This window comes from Caretta caretta, chromosome 10 (assembly GCF_965140235.1).
Source record: "Caretta caretta isolate rCarCar2 chromosome 10, rCarCar1.hap1, whole genome shotgun sequence".
Lineage (NCBI taxonomy): Eukaryota > Metazoa > Chordata > Testudines > Cheloniidae > Caretta > Caretta caretta.
The window spans coordinates 11,819,480-11,835,315 of NC_134215.1; the positions used below are offsets into that span (position 1 = coordinate 11,819,480).

The following is a 15,836-nucleotide window of genomic DNA, read 5'->3' on the forward strand; positions in this document are numbered from 1 at the left end:
TAACCAAGCCTTCAAAACTCTGTCTCTTCCCCATCTGCCTATTTTGCTAAGGATGACAGGATCTTCAGAGAGCTGCAGTAAAGCACCAGTTTGATGGAGGGGAGCTTTGGAATTACTGGTTTTCCATATAACATTTCTGCAAATGCATTGGCTTTTGACCAACCTCCAACACAGCTTAGTGCTGCCAAGAACTCAGACTTTTGAGTGTGCTGTGTGACAAGGTGATGACCCACCAAGCTGTTTTGCTTTCTTTCCTCCAGATGAGTAAAGTTTGGAATGAACTGAAGCCAAAGTTGAGCTGCCTGTTTGTGGGACCCCACAACATGCCGACACCACCGTTGTCACCCCCAGAGGGCAACTTCTTTTCCAATTAACGCTCCGAGATCTGACACTGACCAAGTCGAAGTGCAGTCCAGAGAGGGGTGTGACCTCTATCTCCAGATATTAAAAGGAATCCTCCAAACAGCTATTTTTATATTGCTGCTTTGAGCTGCTCTCTGACTTATGGACAGACTGGAAACAGAAGCACATACAGAGAGAGAGACAATCTCTTGATTTTTGTTCTTTATTTTGAAGACGACTTGGGGCACGACTGAGATTCTTTGCCCCAGAGGTCCTCTGCCTAAGGACTGGAAGTGGCTTGGTACATCACGTGCTGCAGTTCAGCTATTGCTGAAGTCCCATGCCGCTTATACTAACTACCCTCTTACAGCTATCTACACATATACTGGCCAATGTCTACAGTGCTGAGACGCACAGGATGTCCAAAGAATTCCTTGCTATTTAAGCTTGGGACACAAACCAGAGGCATATGTGGGTAAGGAGAGCTGAAGGCTAGCCTCCCTTTCTCCCCTGGTTCATTGGTTAGGTGTTTGATTTCATATTGCTAGATCCACATGCAAAACAGGGGAAAGCTTCTGGGTGGCTCTCTGGCTCTGCTGGGTGGGTCAGTGCTGGTTGTGATGTTTCCCAGTGTGGGAGTTGAACCTGTGTCACAGGAAAGCACAGGGCATATTTGCTCATAAGTAGTAATGTGTGGCCACAGATTACCTTGCTGAACAGCATTTCTTATGGGAGTCTGCCTGCCACATGCATAGAAAATAGCTGACTGAAACGATGATACACCCCTTAGAAAGGGATAACTTTTCATACTGTTGAAGCAGGACAGCTCTGGGGTGATTAACTTTCCTGGGAAGAGCTGGAGTCTTCACTCCTGGGTGTCTGTGTTACACGCTGGTATCCTCAGAGGATGGCTGCCTGTAAAAGCCCAAATTGGCTAAGGCTGATGTTCCCTCTGATCTACTATCAATTGTTACATAACCAGGACAGGACTGAAAATGATCAGTTCATCAGCAAGAGTCAGTATTTATCATGGTGATGCTGCTGCTCTTTTCTGGCAGCACCACCATGATCATCTTCTCTTGAAGATGAAGGCAAACGCCTTGAAGTGAAGGAGGCAATAAGCTTTAAGTGAGTGAAAAGGAAACACACTAGCTAGGAAGAATGAGCTGTCAAATTTGGACCATAATTATTTCCCTAGTCCAGGTAACTTGTCCATTAAGGGGGAGTATATTCAACTTCTCTAATCCTAGAATTCTGATTCTTATATATAGTGTTTAGTTTCTGCTGCAAGAGGAACTATGATTGAAATAACGAAAGTTACTTGACCTACGTCGCTAAGCTAATCAGTGTTCTGGTGTCTGGGACAGGCAGGGCCCTTCCATCTTTGAGAAACCACCACTGTGGGACAGGGGCTACACTAGATTGTCCTACATAGGACACTGGGTGTGTCTACGCTGCAGTCATCAGATGTGACTACACTATGTGTAGGCATAGCCAAGCTCGCTATACTCTAGCTAGCTCAGCTGCTGGGAGCAGTGAAGCCCTGGCAGCGCACAATTCAGCGCTGACTGTACAAATGTGTCCAGAACCCGGGTAATTACTGGGATGACTAGCTCATGCTGAAACCCATGCTGCTATTGCTTCGCTCCTCCTCACACACAAGCTAGCTTGATTAAACTAGCTATGTGAACTGCAGCCACACTCTCTTAATGCAGTGTAAACATGCCCGGTGTATGTCGATTTCTTGGTGCTGTGGCTAGAGGGAGCTGGGGTGAATGTAAAAACCGGTCCTACATAGAATGCATTGCTTGTTGCGTGTTAGCAGCTTAAGTGCTAACTCTTTCTAACGCTTGCTCAAAATGTTTCCCTTGCAACTAATCTACCGTGCTTTGCACGAGCCTGAGACAGGTGCCAGTGACTCTTTGGAAGAGAATACCAAGGAATACAGAAGAGATTCTAGTCACAAACTAAGACAAATTACTAAGACCATAAATGTATGTACAGTGTAATAATAAACCACCATTTTGAGTGGCAGACAGAAAAATTTCTCCATTTGACCTTGTTTAGACTAGGAAGATAGGTTGCTTTATGTTAGCTTACATTAAATTTTACTGTGTTTTTAAACAGTGTGCAGACAGGATCAATACTTTTAAAGATGTGTTGCCTGGTTGTGGTCAACCCTAGCTTCCCGCCCCCAGCATAAATCTTTTTATTTGTCTGATAATTGAAGAGTAGTTTGTCTGCTGTTAAACAAATAATCAAAATAAGAAAATACTGTACATTGTCTTGGAAAAGTTTGGATCTCCCATTTAATCAAATGGGGAGCCGCATTGCCGCTATTAGTTGTCTGATAGAGGCTGATTGTCGGCATTGCAAAGAATTGGCTCTAGTAGAAAGAAACCCTGCCCTTTTCACAGTTATAAAAAGCCTGAAAGTGTAACAGCTATTTCTAAAAACTCTTAAGGCTAATATTAAATATTTAGTGGTCCAAGGGATAACTGCTCATTACTGTTCTTTAAGCAGCAGCCCTTACAGGCTCTGCCTGTGGAATTCAGTAGGATAATCAGATTTATATCTGTCGCAGGCTTAACCTATCTTAAAAAGAAATGTTTCATTGGAGTGGCTCGGAGTGAGAATACACCTATTCGTGCAGTCGCCTTGTCCTAGCCCCTGAATGAAGACAGGGATGAGCATACTCTGCTTCACTGAGGACTGCAGTTGTTATTCAACAACTTCTGCTAAGTTTTGGGCAGCTTTCAAGAGAGAATGAGTGCCTAGTGTTCGTATACCTGATACAGCCAATGCCACATCCTGGGGGATTGCCTTGGTTACTGCTCTCTCTGTGGAGCATCTTCCCTTCACACTGTGGTCCATACAAGCTTTAACTTGCAAACCTATTTTTACAGACTTAGCCATTCTGGTCTGAAGTCCAAATGGTGGTGGCATGACTACTTCCAGCAGCAGAGAAGGGGCTTCTGCACTTGTATTCTCCTCTTAGTTTAGGGGTCAATGCAGTTCGCAGAGACAGTGTCTATTACAACTTCTCTACTGTGGAAGAGTGAAGGGTAGAAAAGTCAAACTGACTTCAGTTCTCTGTGTGCCCCATATGCAATGTAGAGGAAGCAGAACCAGTTGCTTCCATGGTGCTGTTATGGTCCATGCTGTGTTCAGACTAACAGAGAGAAATAGTGAAAACAAAACATAATGCATTAAATAAGCAGTTCCCAATACCAGAGCTGGTAGGGCATTAACTTGCCAAATTTTCTCCGATGACTGGAATTAGTTTTGAATTAATGTTGAGCACAACAGGAAATGAGTTCAACAGGGCATGCCAATTAGGGTATGCCTGCTGCTGCTGTGAGCTCTAGCACCAAAGAGTTAATGTGCCTTTCTGAATGGAAGCTTTCTCTGCACATATTGATCTCATGGGGCTTCCACCCATTTGCGATGTGACTTTGTAGATAAGGCATCCAGACTTACAATTTTCAGTGCAAGAGTGTCTGCACCAGAATGTCTTGAAGAAGCCGGGTCTGTAGATGAGTACGAAGCCGGTGAGGAGAACCTGACTCTTTAGTACAGAAATTGGTCTCCTTTCCACCAAAACAGCCATGTAGCCTGCCTTTCCTATTGCCACCGCTGTTTCTAATTGGAAGGGGACAACATGCGGTGCCCACTCTGACCAGCCGCACAGAAGGGTTTACAGATGGGGAAATTTTCCAAAATATCACTCCCCCCCTCACCTGTGACTTTCTGATGGGATCACTATGTTTAAACAGTGCCTTGTTCTCCTCTTGTCTCTGCTCCATCTGCTCTTCCTTTTTGATCACCCATGGAAGTCACTGCTGAATTTGTAACAGGCTAGCTGCACAAGTTCGAGACTGTGACTTTACTGAAAGATGCAGCAGCAGCTCAGGTGAGGACAGAATTCAAAATACTGGTCTCTGCAATAGCAGCAGAGGTAATAGTGTTTGTAATACAGAATGAATGGCAGGGGCACAAGGCTTGCCACGTGCATGAGGAATGGCACTTTGACTAGTACAGACTATTCAGAGCAGCTGGACGGAGATAGGAAGAGGCAGGCTTGGTTGGAGGATGTGAATTTTACCTGCTTGGGAAAATCCTGTATCTTTGCTTTGCTCAAATAGTCTTATGTATGAAGCACTTTATCAAACTGCAGGAATTAGAAAACTATTACTACAGCTGATAGACTGGAAATGTTTACAGATTATATCTCCAACTGTGTTTAAAAAATATGTATTTGTAAGACAAAAAAAAAAACCTTGTATAAGACATTGAGAGTGGCTTTATTATTTCTGGTATGGACTGATCAAACTCATTGCCCTGCATGCTGAGTTGGGAGCAGACCCAAGCCCTGTACAGCTCACCTGCTGCTGTCTTGGGGTGAAACCTATTAGAAAGCCCCTGCTGAAGGTTCTGAGCTTTATAGCACATTTTCACTTGTCTGCATGAAAAGCTGAGCTGGAGGGACAGTTAATAACCTTAACTATTCATTCACTGTTTAAATGGTTAAGAGAAATGAGAACCTGGGCAGCGCCTAAGCAATGCTATGCAACCACCTTGCTTTATTTTACCTGTTGCCACAACCTCCTGCTGCTTTGAGAGGAAAAGAACTAGAGCCATGCACGGTTCCATGCCCAGCCTCAGCTGGCCCTGAAGAAAAGGAAGCAACACACTGTCCCACTTTGTGGCATGAGTGGGGAAGAGAATTAAGGGGAGTGCTAATTCCAGTGCTGTGAAGAAAGTTAACTATTACACTCCAGTCTCTGTGCTGCTTGGGGCCAGGTCTCCGCTTCTGGACTATTTGTAAGGGCCTTTCAGAAATCATCTTGTCACTTCCCTGGAACATGAATCAGACCATGAATGCCATCTTCATTTTAGTATTTTTAATGTAAAACAGGGCCCTCTGAGAAGGAACAGATTATTGAGCTAACTGTTAGAGGAGAAAGGGATACCATTGAATTATGGGAGTCATTACCCAAACCATAAGTGAAACACTCCACACCTTGGAACTGCACCAGCACAAGAACTGCTGTCTTTTGTTCTCCCTGAGGAGAAAAGCCACTTTTTCTCCTCCACCCATCCAGTAGATAAATCTCCTCTGCTGAGAAAGGAGAGCATTGCATACAGTGACCACTGCTATGGCAGGTTCATGTCTAATAGTTGGGGCCTGGCCCAATATGGGTAATGATGTATTTGATGAGGGTGGAATGCTGCTGTTTCCTCTTATACCTCCTCCACCTGTCTCAGCGTGTACTCCAGGATAGTGTCTAGCCCCTGGAACTTAAAATAGCCCAGGAACAACTTCTTTTGGAGCAGTAGGGGAAACCAGTAGACATCATCTGGCCACATGTGACTGAAAGGCACCTGATCCAGCTGAAACCACTGTGGGCACATTTCTAAAATAGGAAGAATAAAGAGGTTTGGGTAAACTTATTTCACTGCTGTTTTGTTTTAATGCTGGGTGTCCTAGGAGGGAAGGAAAGCACTTCCAACAACTATGATTCATAGGCCTGCACAGCTAGCTGGCTTTGTTTTGGAGGGACTGTAGGGGGAAATTGTCCAGAGGAAGAAGCAGGACTCCGGGAGGCAATAGGCTGCTAATGTTGCTCAGACAACATAGCCCTACTCAGCCACCACCCCCTTTCTAGTAAACCCTGGCAGGATGCTTCTGGCCAGGAGAATGAGGGCTGAGAGTCCAAAACTAATACTGAGGGTGTGTGTGTGTGTGTGTGTGTGTGTGTGTAAGACAAATCCAATGTGCATCACAGAGGCCTACGTGAGCATGGGACCAGCATCACCCCTTCTCCGCATATGCTTTTAAGTATTAGGAAATAGGGGCAAACAAATCTTCTTTGTGCTGCTACTTGCCCCATACTCCTACCATCGCTTTCTGTTGGCTCTCCATGAAAGCTGTCCGTCCGGAAGATGTGGACTTCCATGAGCTCAGAGTTACCTACAAACTCAAAGGTGATCTGACCCATCTTCTGCAAGTTGTCTACGGTCAATCCGCTCTCTTCCAGCAGCTCCCTGCAAGAGGAACAGATATCTTTGCATGAGGGCGAGCAGTGGGGAAACACACACTCAACAGTTAACATCTGCGCACACACCACTCTAGGGTGAAGGCAGGGAGACATCCTGCATCTTTTACACAAACATGTTGTTCTAGTAACTAGAACCTCGGTGCTGGTGTGAGGCTTAGTGTGTGCAGTGCTTTGAGAACTTTTCAAATACTTATTATTAAATGCTGAATTATTCAAAGCATCCCATCTACCATATTTTCAGCAGTAGCAAGAGCCTAACAAACCAAGAGCACCCTGAAGAAAGGAGGCTTGTCTCTCTCCCTCCCTCCATACACTGGCAGTAACTTACCTAAAAGGCTGTTATATAAAATGCAACCAAAGAAGCTCTGTGAGAGGCCAGTTCTCTGCAAAGTAAACTACTTTATGCAGAAGGGAGCTTTGGAATACCCAGAAACAAGTAAAACTGGCTTGTAGCATACCCAGAGATTTACTGAAGCAATGCCAAACTCCCTGCCCATCCAAAGGAAAATTCAGGCATTTGTGAAAGGGCCAGGAGGTTGGGAGACATGGGCTTATGTCAGAAGAACTCTTCTATATGAAGCGGACATTAATTTTTATATGAAATTATTGATTCAGCTGTCATCTGTCATGTCACCTTCTGCTGCAATCCCAACAGAGTCCATAAAATAAATAGGAGTGGGCTGGTTCAATCAATAATTGGAGAGAGACCCAAGTGCTGCAGGAAGTCAGTATTGGTGACTCAGCAGCGGGCATTCTTCCTTTGAGCCCTTACTGAAACAATCCTGCAACACGGCCAAGGCAACACCGTGCTTCTTATCTTTTGGATGAAACTTAAAACAGGTTTACCAGAGAGTGTCTGGCACTTTTAGTAAAATAGATAGATATTAATTTGGTATCCTAGCCAAATTACAATTCATGAAATTGTTTAGCACACTGTTCATCAGTCATGTCCTCACCTGTTGTGTAGTGCACAGAGACTATTGCAAAAGGTGCTACTTACAGCTCAAGGCATTTTCAGTGATGGGTGAAGTGATTATCTACATAACCCTTAGCAACCTGCCATACTTAATTAGTTTACAAAGTGCTTAGTGATCTTCCCACAAAAGGCACTACAGAACCGACAAGTAATATTTAATTGGGCTGAGGTTTTTGTAATACATTATATAAGTGAGGGGTGAGCGGGGAATCACCTGATCAGCTCCTGTGATTTTATCACAAGTCTCCTGATATTTGATGTTTTTCTTAAAGCTTCAGCTTTTATTTTTCAAAGAAAGTTTCCAGCCCTCAACACTGAAGATAAAAGCTTGAAAAACGTGAACCCGAAAGATTCAAAACCCAGACGGCAAATAAAAAACCCCAGTGTTTTGGCTTTAAAAATTATGATTTAAAACAATCTCATGATTTTTTTAAAAGAGGGGCTGACTCATGGTTTCTAAATGCTGGAGGCTGGTGATACTCCCGAGTTACACACCTGACTTGGAGATGGATGCATAGGATGTGGTCTTGTCTCCCACACCCCCAGGGCGCACGTGTACCCATCTCACCTGTGGGCTGCCTGCTCTATGGTCTCGCCTGCCTGCACTTTGCCCCCGAATCCGTTCCAGCGCCCAGCCCCGAATCCACGTTTCTTCATGCCCAGCAGCACCCGCTGGGGCTCCACCACCAACACCAGGGTGAAGAGCTTGCTTGTGAACATCGCCCCTGTCTGTGCAAAGGGGAGATGGGTCTGAGCCGGGCACTTCTGGGAGAGTGTGATCAGAAATTGTGCCCGCAGTGCATGGGACACACACAGGCAGGGGTGCTGGAACAATTTGTATCGTGGGGGTGCTGAGAGCCATTAGCCCACACTATAAACCCTGTGTATGATGGAAACCACTTCAAGCCAGGCACCCCCATATTTCCAGCACCTATGTACACAGACTGCGTGCGGAAGGGAAGGGACAATAGCCAGGAGATCGTGCTGCTGTGCCCGGTTCTGTCCCCTACTTAGCCCCGGAAATTGCTGATTAAAACCAATCACCCCCCTTCAGCGCCCAGCCCATCACTGCCCTAGCTGCACCCAGCTCGGCTGCTCTGCCCTCCCGCCATCACTAACCTGTCCCGCCTGTCTCGACCCCCATCACTCACCTGTCCCAGCCCAGCCTGTCCCGCCTCACATCAGTAACCTAGCTGCCCCTGGCCCGCTCCGCCCCATCACTCACCTGTCCCGGCCCAGCCTGTCTCGCCCCACATCAGTAACCTAGCCGCCCCTGGCCCGCTCCGACCCATCACTCACCTGGCCCCGCCCCCATCACTCACCTGTTCCAGCCCAGCCTGTCCCGCTTCACATCAGTAACCTAGCTGCCCCTGGCCCGCTCCGCCCCATCACTCACCTGTCCCGGCCCAGCCTGTCTCGCCCCACATCAGTAACCTAGCCGCCCCTGGCCCGCTACGCCCCATCACTCACCTGGCCCCGCCCCCATCACTCACCTGTTCCAGCCCAACCTGTCCTGCCTCACATCAGTAACCTAGCCGCCCCCCCCCGCCCGCTCCGCCCCATCACTCACCTGTCCCGGCCCAGCCTGTCCCACCCCACATCAGTAACCTAGCCGCCCCCAGCCCGCTCCGCCCCATCACTCACCTGTCCCGGCCCAGCCTGTCTCGCCCCACATCAGTAACCTAGCCGCCCCCAGCCCGCTCCGCCCCATCACTCACCTGTCCCCGCCCCCATCACTCCCCTGGCCCGGCCCAGCCCGCCCCGCATCACTCACCTGGCCCGCTCCGGCTCCCCGACGAACCCGGCCTGGCGGTCCCACGTGCAATGCCCCTGCGCCGCCGGTTGCTCCGTTGAAAACGGCCCGACTGGAAGCAGGAGCCGGAAAGCGGCTTTCTCCCCTCCCCGGCGCTGCGCGGAGCCGGAACCCGCGGCCCAGAGCGTGTTTCAGGCGGGGAGGCCTCCGAGGAGACCCTGGGAGCCGGGCGGGGCTGTGGGCCGGAGCCATGAGCCGGTGAGGGGGCCCGGCGCGGGGCTGGGTCGGGGGGCTGCTCCCCGCGGGGAGGGGTCGGGGGGCTCCGCCCTGGGGTCCCTGCGCGGTTTGGTCGCTCTGGTCTTCCCGCGTTGGGCGGGCGGGCAGGGGGTGCAGCGGGGCGAGTCTGACAGCGGGGAGCTGGGGATTGAACCCAGTGACGGCCCGGTCGGGAGTCACTTGTGACTAGCCACGGTACCGTCCCCTCGAGAGCGGGGTTTAAGGGGGGGGGTGTCTCTGCTGCTGCTCACAGGGTGCTCCCTGTCACCGTGGCGCATTGCAGGGGGCGGGGTGTGACTCCCCAGGGCTGGGATAAGACTCCATTCCATATCCCTTGTTCTGTTCTTCGCCTGTCCCACTGAGCCCCTATTTGGGCCTGGAGGATCTGTGTGCGCGCCAACCCCCTTTCCCCAAGGCCTGTCGCATCACATAGGGCAGGGGTGCCACTTTTGTTGCTTTGAAGGAAAAACTTCAGACTTGTTAATATTTGAAATCTAGAAATGGGGACAGTTGGGGAGAGAAAAAAGGGGGGGGGAAATCATTGTTGAGCTCACTCAAATGGACTCAGTTTGAAATCGCTGGAACGGAAAGAAAAAGAAAGAGATGCAGAGGATTAACTATTGTATGCTAAAACAATTATGACTGTCCCAAAAATGGGGACAATCGGTATGTTCTGGGATTGAAATTCTACCACATGAGTCTGACACTGTGATGTTGTGCTGATATATTCCTTTGCAGCATCATTGCATACCATGTGACAATGGGTCATGGTCCCTGAATAACGTGATACAACATGCCAGTGCTACAAGGGCCCAAAACTGATATTGGCCTTTGTGGTTGTCTCAAAAGCATCACTTATATGGGGGGTTACCTAATCAAAAATCAGAAAGAGCTTACAAATAGTGGATTGGATTGTTACCCTGTGTCTGGGTCCTTATCGCACATGCAGATTTCTCTTGGTACATATAGCTTGTAACCGTGAGGGTGATTTAACCATTAGAACAACTTATAGAGGGATGTAGTAGATTCTTCACCACTTGAAGATTTAAAACAAGATGGAATAGCTTTCTAAAAACATGCTGTAGCTCAGACACAAGATAAGGGTTGGAATTACTGGGTGAAATTCTATGGTCTTGCAGGAGGTGAGATTAGGTAATCATAATAGGTGGTCCCTTCTGGCCTTCAAATCTATGAATCAATGTTTATAAAACAGCTGTTATTGGGAAAGATGAAGGAGAATTTAGACTAAATCTATTAGTGGGAAAAGGAGACTTTTGGAGGAGTAATGTTAACTAACCTTTTTTCTTAGTGAATTTAGTGTTGGGGTGAGGTTCCTTAATGACAGCTCTGGTGACTGAATGCCTCTCTCTATCCACAGAACAGCTACAACATGGTGTCCTTTCACTATGTTTAAAGAACTACTTTTAGGAGAAAGAGGGGCATCCAGATTCATTTGTTTCTTGGTGCCTTTCCCACTGCCAACAAAGGTGCCCAGTGTGCTAACAGTGATGGTGTGTGTTGCAAAGTGAACACCTATTCCCTAAAGACTGGACCAAGAAGAACCATCTAGCTTCAAATAAGCTACCGGATTGGTGTGAGATGGTCATGGTATTCAATAATATCTATCTTGCAGAATTGTTTTGAGGACTGGATAATGTTGATGCTGTTTTTAGGATACGAAAATCTCACTGTAAATGCTGAGCTCTTTGCGGGCACAGACCATCCTTTTGTTCTGTGTTTGTACAGTTCTGATGCAGAATAGGATCCTGGTCTATAATTACAGGTTTCAGAGTAGCAGCCGTGTTAGTCTGTATTCGCAAAAAGAAAAGGAGGACTTGTGGCACCTTAGAGACTAACAAATTAGAGACTAAATAAATTTGTTAGTCTCTAAGGTGCCACAAGTTCTCCTTTTCTTTTTGGTCTATAATTGAAACTCTTGGATACTACTACAATACAAATAATAAATAATTATAATTATTAACTGCAGGTGCCCAATAGTCTTAAAATGAGCCAGTAAATTTCAGGAGTTCCATCTGTAGACGAGCTTACTGATAGATTGAAAGGAATGAGGTTAGAATTGGAGCCTGTTACTTTAGAGACATATGGTTGTCAAGTGCACAGTGGTTATGCAGAAACAGATTAACTTACCTTTCTTTTTTATAGTTATCAGAGGTTGGTGAGCGCTTCCCTTCAGTGCCAAAGGTTCCACACTGCTGCAGGATATCTAAAGAGCAAAACCGGGGCAGAGCATCGCTGGCTGGAGCGGCATCTTAAGGATCCATTTGTGCGGGCAACAAAACAGCATAATTATCGTTGCCGGAGTGCTTTCAAACTGCTGGAGATGGATGACAAACATAAGATTCTTCGTCCAGGGCTCTCTGTGATAGACTGCGGGGCAGCTCCTGGAGCTTGGAGTCAGGTTGCTGTACAGCGAGTCAATGCTTTGGGCTCTGGTGAGTGCACATGCTTAGCACCCAAAAGAACTAGACAATGCTGACTCAATCTACAGTCTGTGAGGAATGTCTTCTACTAATAGATTTAGCTGGGCTGAAGAAAGCTGAATGTGGGTGTGTGCTTACATTCAGCACAGTCATTACTAGCTGTATAAAGTTTAAAGTATGCGGGGCTTTTTGTAACCATGCTGGTAATAAAGAGGAGCAACTCCTCTGGAGTGGAGAAGCCATCTTTAGGGAGTACCCAGCATTTCTCAAATGCGGCCAACCGGGCTTTTCTTGCGACTGCAGCCTCCTGGGCAGTGATGGCGGTAGCAGGGGTGGGTAAAGCAGCGGCCCCTCTACCGGGACTGCCAGCAGTTCTTGGGCCCTGCTCCCCTCTGGGTGCCGCCTCCTCCTCCAGCTTTTGTGTCTCCAGTGAGTTCCCCACCTTCCTGGGGGTAGTGGGGTCAGGCTTCAGCGTTGGGGTGGCAGGTAGCAGGCTCCAGCCACGGTGCTTTGAGCTTCATTACCTAGCCAGGTGGTGGTGGGTTCTAGCCCTGAGTTAACCCCCACTACCCCTCTGCCTTGGCCCCCTCTGCCTACAAACCCACCTCCCCATCCAGGGCTTGCTGGGGCTGAGTAAGTCTGCTGTGAAAAGTGATATTTGTATGTTTGTTAATATTACTTTTCACAGACTTAATATCTAGGGAGTCTTAAAAAAAAAAAAAATAGCTACCAAAAAAGCGAAAGAAACAACAAAAAAAGACAATGTGCAAAGCACCTTTATTTGTGTTTCTGTTCTGTTTAGGTCCAGTAAAGAATAGAGACAGCTGTACATTATTTTTATTATTGAGTTTGCCAAAAAAATCCTACATAAATAAATTACAATGATTTGGACATGTATATGCCAATTTTCTCTTTACCCCGGGGGGTGCTCAACTCCCCTTCCTCCCCAGGCCTGCCCCCCCCTTCACATCTTCTCCCAAGGCCCTGTCCTGCCCCTGCTCTGCCCCCAGGCCCGTCCCCACTCCACCTCTTTCCCCAAGACCTCATCCCTGTCCCGCCTCTGCTCCACCACCACCCCACCTCTTCCTGCCCCCTCCCCTGAGCATGCCCCATCCCTGTTCCTCCCCTCCCTCCCAGCGCTTCCTGCACGCAGTGGAACAGCTGATCGTGGTGGTTGGGAGGCGCTGGGAGGGAGTGGGAGGAGTTGATCAGTGGGGCTGCATGCAGGCGGGCTGGAGGTGCTGTGGGGGAGCTTGGCTGCCAGTCGGTGCTAAGCACCCACTAATTTTTTTCCGTGGCTGCTCCAGGGCTGGAGCACCCATGGAGTCCGTGCTTATGCGTATCTGTGTGTATTTATTTGTTTTTCCTAAACTCAATTAAGTATTTTACGAAAAACTGTCAGAGCGGCCACCAGCAAGAGTTGGTGGCCACGTTGTGAGGCCACCAAAAAATGTGTTGTGAGAACCCAGAAGGAGATGGCTCATGTATTGCAGAAGTGACTAAAGCTCTTACATTGAGCTACTCTATGGTATATTATCTAAAGGCTAAAGAAAAGGGCTGGGCATAGTGGAAGAGGGGGGGTCTGTCCCCATCTCTGCCACTAGCTTAGAATAGGTCTACGCTAGCAACATGCTGCACTGTAGATACTTACTACAGTGATGTAAGAGGTTGTTCCATTGTTACCTGGGGTTTTTTCAACACAAAGCTCTTGGTAACTTTTACTCTGTGCGAAGTGGTGTCAGGAAATAAATCAGGGGAGACACGGCTGTCCGACCAATAGATGGCTGGCACAAACAGGACAACACGAGTGCTTTCACTTAAAGCTAAACTTTACTTAGTCTCAAGCACTTACACACACGTCCGCAACACGTTAGTAAAACACCTCCAACCCTTGATAATTACCAAAGCTGAGTATGACTTTCGAGTGGCAGGCTTCCGGTGGCCAAATCTTTCGTCTGCCAGTGGGGACTGCAAAATGTATCCAGAGGGAGAGTCCAAAAAGAGTCCAACTACCTCAAACTTTTCCTCGTTATTTATACATTAGTAATAGAATGACAGGTCCCTTAAAGAAAACTTGTTAAGTAAGTAGTTTCAATTGTCAAGCAAGAGGTTCCTTCTGATTATCGATTAACCAGGTGTAGGTTTTTCCAGAGTTTGCAGCCTTGAGGCCCGCAATAAACATTCCTGGGGCACATCCTGCTCTTCTAAAATGCATGTATCAGCCACTTCAACACAATTCTTCTCAGGAAGGACGGGGGGTCAAGCTGCCCTCTCCGTGGCACCCAAAGACACCTCCACCCGGTCTTGGTTAAGCTAATCCTGCTGACTTGGACAATTTACAGCCTGCTGACTTGTCTGCTTTTAGCAATAAGCCATAGTGGTTTCAGGCACATTACTGGTTTGCCAAAGTCTCCCCATACACCATCGCTGTAGTAAATCCACTTCTCTGAGACCATTCCTTAGTGGATAACCTCAGGCAAGAAGCTTAGCTTCTCTGTATCTTAATTTCCCTTTCTGTAAACGTGGTGGTAACATTGACCTCCTAGAGGTGTTGTGTTTTAATTCATTAATGTTTGTAAGGTGCTGTATAACAGGGCAAAGTACTGTTCTTATTGGCTGACTCCAGCATAGCCTTACTGTTGATACACTAGGTAGAGATGGATGAAGAGGCTTTCTGGAATAGTGATCTTTAAAGAAAGCTTGCTTTTACTTTTTTTAATGTGCTAAAAATAACTAGGGTGAGATGAGCATAATAGATGAGCATTCTGGTTATAGGGGGGCTAGACGGCACTTTGTCAATGTGTGGTGTAGGTTTGTATATTGAACTCTGGGGAAACTCATGAATATGACTTGTATTGTTAGCAGCTCTTGTAATAAGAGTGATTAATTTGGAGATAGGGAGGTGTCTTGCATCTTCCATTCTTGCATTAACTCTTTGTTTCCTAGATCCTAATGCCCCTGTTGGTTTTGTCCTTGGAGTTGACCTTCTTCATATTTCCGCTCTGGAAGGAGCAGTCTTCCTTTCCAATGCTGATATTACAGATCCAGTCACGCTTAAGAAGATCCAGGAGCTCCTTCCTACAGAGAGGGCAGATGTTATCTTGAGCGACATGGCACCTAATGCCACAGGGATCCGAGAGTTAGATCATCAGAAGTTGATTAACTTGTGCTTGACCCTTTTGGATCTGTCCCAAAGCATCTTGCGGCCAAGAGGAACTATCCTCTGTAAATTCTGGGATGGACGGGAAGCCCATCTTCTCCAAAACAGACTAATGGAGCGCTTCCAGGACGTGAGAACTATAAAGCCTCAGTCCAGCCGGAAGGAGTCAGCAGAGATCTATTACTTGGCAAAACTGTACAATGATGGAGTGAAACATCAGAAACACTGATTGTGTCTGCCTTTATTGTCAGTCACTGACTGGATACTTTGATTTGAAGTGTATTTAAAAAAAAATCCCAGCATTGAGACTCTGAAATTGAATTGCTTTATGGTTAAGCCTAATTTGGTGAAATCTGTCATTTATATAACATCATAGATGTGCATCATGCTTTACAGGTACAAAATAAAACAAGGTTGTTGTCCCACTGAGTTTATAATCTAACTAGGCAAGTAAGAACATCCAGTCTAACTCCACCTCTGGGAAGAAAGCTCTTGGAAATGATATAAAAGCTGGCTGTAGGGGATGGAAACAAAAATAAAAGTTATTGATTTGTTTACAGCTGTACATTTATTTCAAATTGCTACTCTGTGACTCTAGTCATGCTTTGAACAAAACATAAGGTGGCTCTCATAATGAGAGTGAAGAGAAGGGATCTAGGAGTCAGTTTTACTTCCTCTGCATTTTTCCTAAGACTTAGTGCAATTTATTAGTGCACTCTTTGCCAAATAACCAGATGGGCTGAACCTTTCTATGCCAGACGTCTGCGTCAGGCTGAAGTTTTCTGGAAAACTTCAGCCAAAATCGTTAAGCTGTTTCTAAGAAAGA

The 15,836-nt window shown here is 46.8% G+C and overlaps 3 protein-coding genes across 7 annotated transcripts in view; 2 read left to right on the top strand and 1 right to left on the bottom strand.

Annotated features, from left to right (window-relative positions):
- SNX8 (sorting nexin 8) overlaps window positions 1-4,638 on the top strand; it is a 31,472-nt gene extending 26,834 nt beyond the window's left edge. For all 4 annotated transcript variants that reach the window (XM_048868286.2, XM_048868288.2, XM_048868287.2 and 1 more), the window contains one exon: window positions 261-4,638. In XM_048868286.2, coding sequence (XP_048724243.1) covers window positions 261-374 — 114 coding nt within the window. In that variant the 3' untranslated portion in view covers window positions 375-4,638. The remainder of the gene's footprint in view (window positions 1-260) is intronic.
- A 593-nt stretch (window positions 4,639-5,231) lies between these two features.
- Window positions 5,232-9,278, bottom strand: NUDT1 (nudix hydrolase 1). Of its 2 annotated transcripts, none has more exons than XM_048868293.2 (4): window positions 9,155-9,278; window positions 7,949-8,109; window positions 6,245-6,390; window positions 5,232-5,759 (listed from the first exon to the last, which is right to left on the bottom strand). In XM_048868293.2, exons 2-4 carry the CDS (start codon window positions 8,098-8,100, stop codon window positions 5,587-5,589), a joined length of 471 nt encoding a protein of 156 aa, XP_048724250.1. In that variant the 5' UTR covers window positions 8,101-8,109; window positions 9,155-9,278; the 3' UTR covers window positions 5,232-5,586. The 2 variants fall into 2 exon arrangements, with proteins under 2 accessions (XP_048724250.1, XP_048724251.1); XM_048868294.2 differs by having other exon boundaries at window positions 9,182-9,275.
- A 30-nt stretch (window positions 9,279-9,308) lies between these two features.
- MRM2 (mitochondrial rRNA methyltransferase 2) lies at window positions 9,309-15,567 on the top strand. Its single transcript, XM_048868292.2, has 3 exons — window positions 9,309-9,391; window positions 11,573-11,862; window positions 14,797-15,567. Exons 1-3 carry the CDS (start codon window positions 9,384-9,386, stop codon window positions 15,237-15,239), a joined length of 741 nt encoding a protein of 246 aa, XP_048724249.1. The 5' UTR covers window positions 9,309-9,383; the 3' UTR covers window positions 15,240-15,567.
- Window positions 15,568-15,836: the final 269 nt, after the last annotated feature.

Bases quoted from the DNA above. Each gene is read 5' to 3' on its own strand.
- NUDT1 (XM_048868293.2), bottom strand. From the start codon at position 8,100: ATGTTCACAAGCAAGCTCTTCACCCTGGTGTTGGTGGTGGAGCCCCAG. The intron at 6,391-7,948 runs GTGAGATGGGTA...TTCCTCTTGCAG, and splicing joins ATAGAGCAGGCAGCCCACAG to GGAGCTGCTGGAAGAGAGCG. The intron at 5,760-6,244 runs GTAGGAGTATGG...TTCCTATTTTAG, and splicing joins AGAGCCAACAGAAAGCGATG to AAATGTGCCCACAGTGGTTT.
- MRM2 (XM_048868292.2), top strand. The intron at 11,863-14,796 runs GTGAGTGCACAT...TTTGTTTCCTAG, and splicing joins AGTCAATGCTTTGGGCTCTG to ATCCTAATGCCCCTGTTGGT.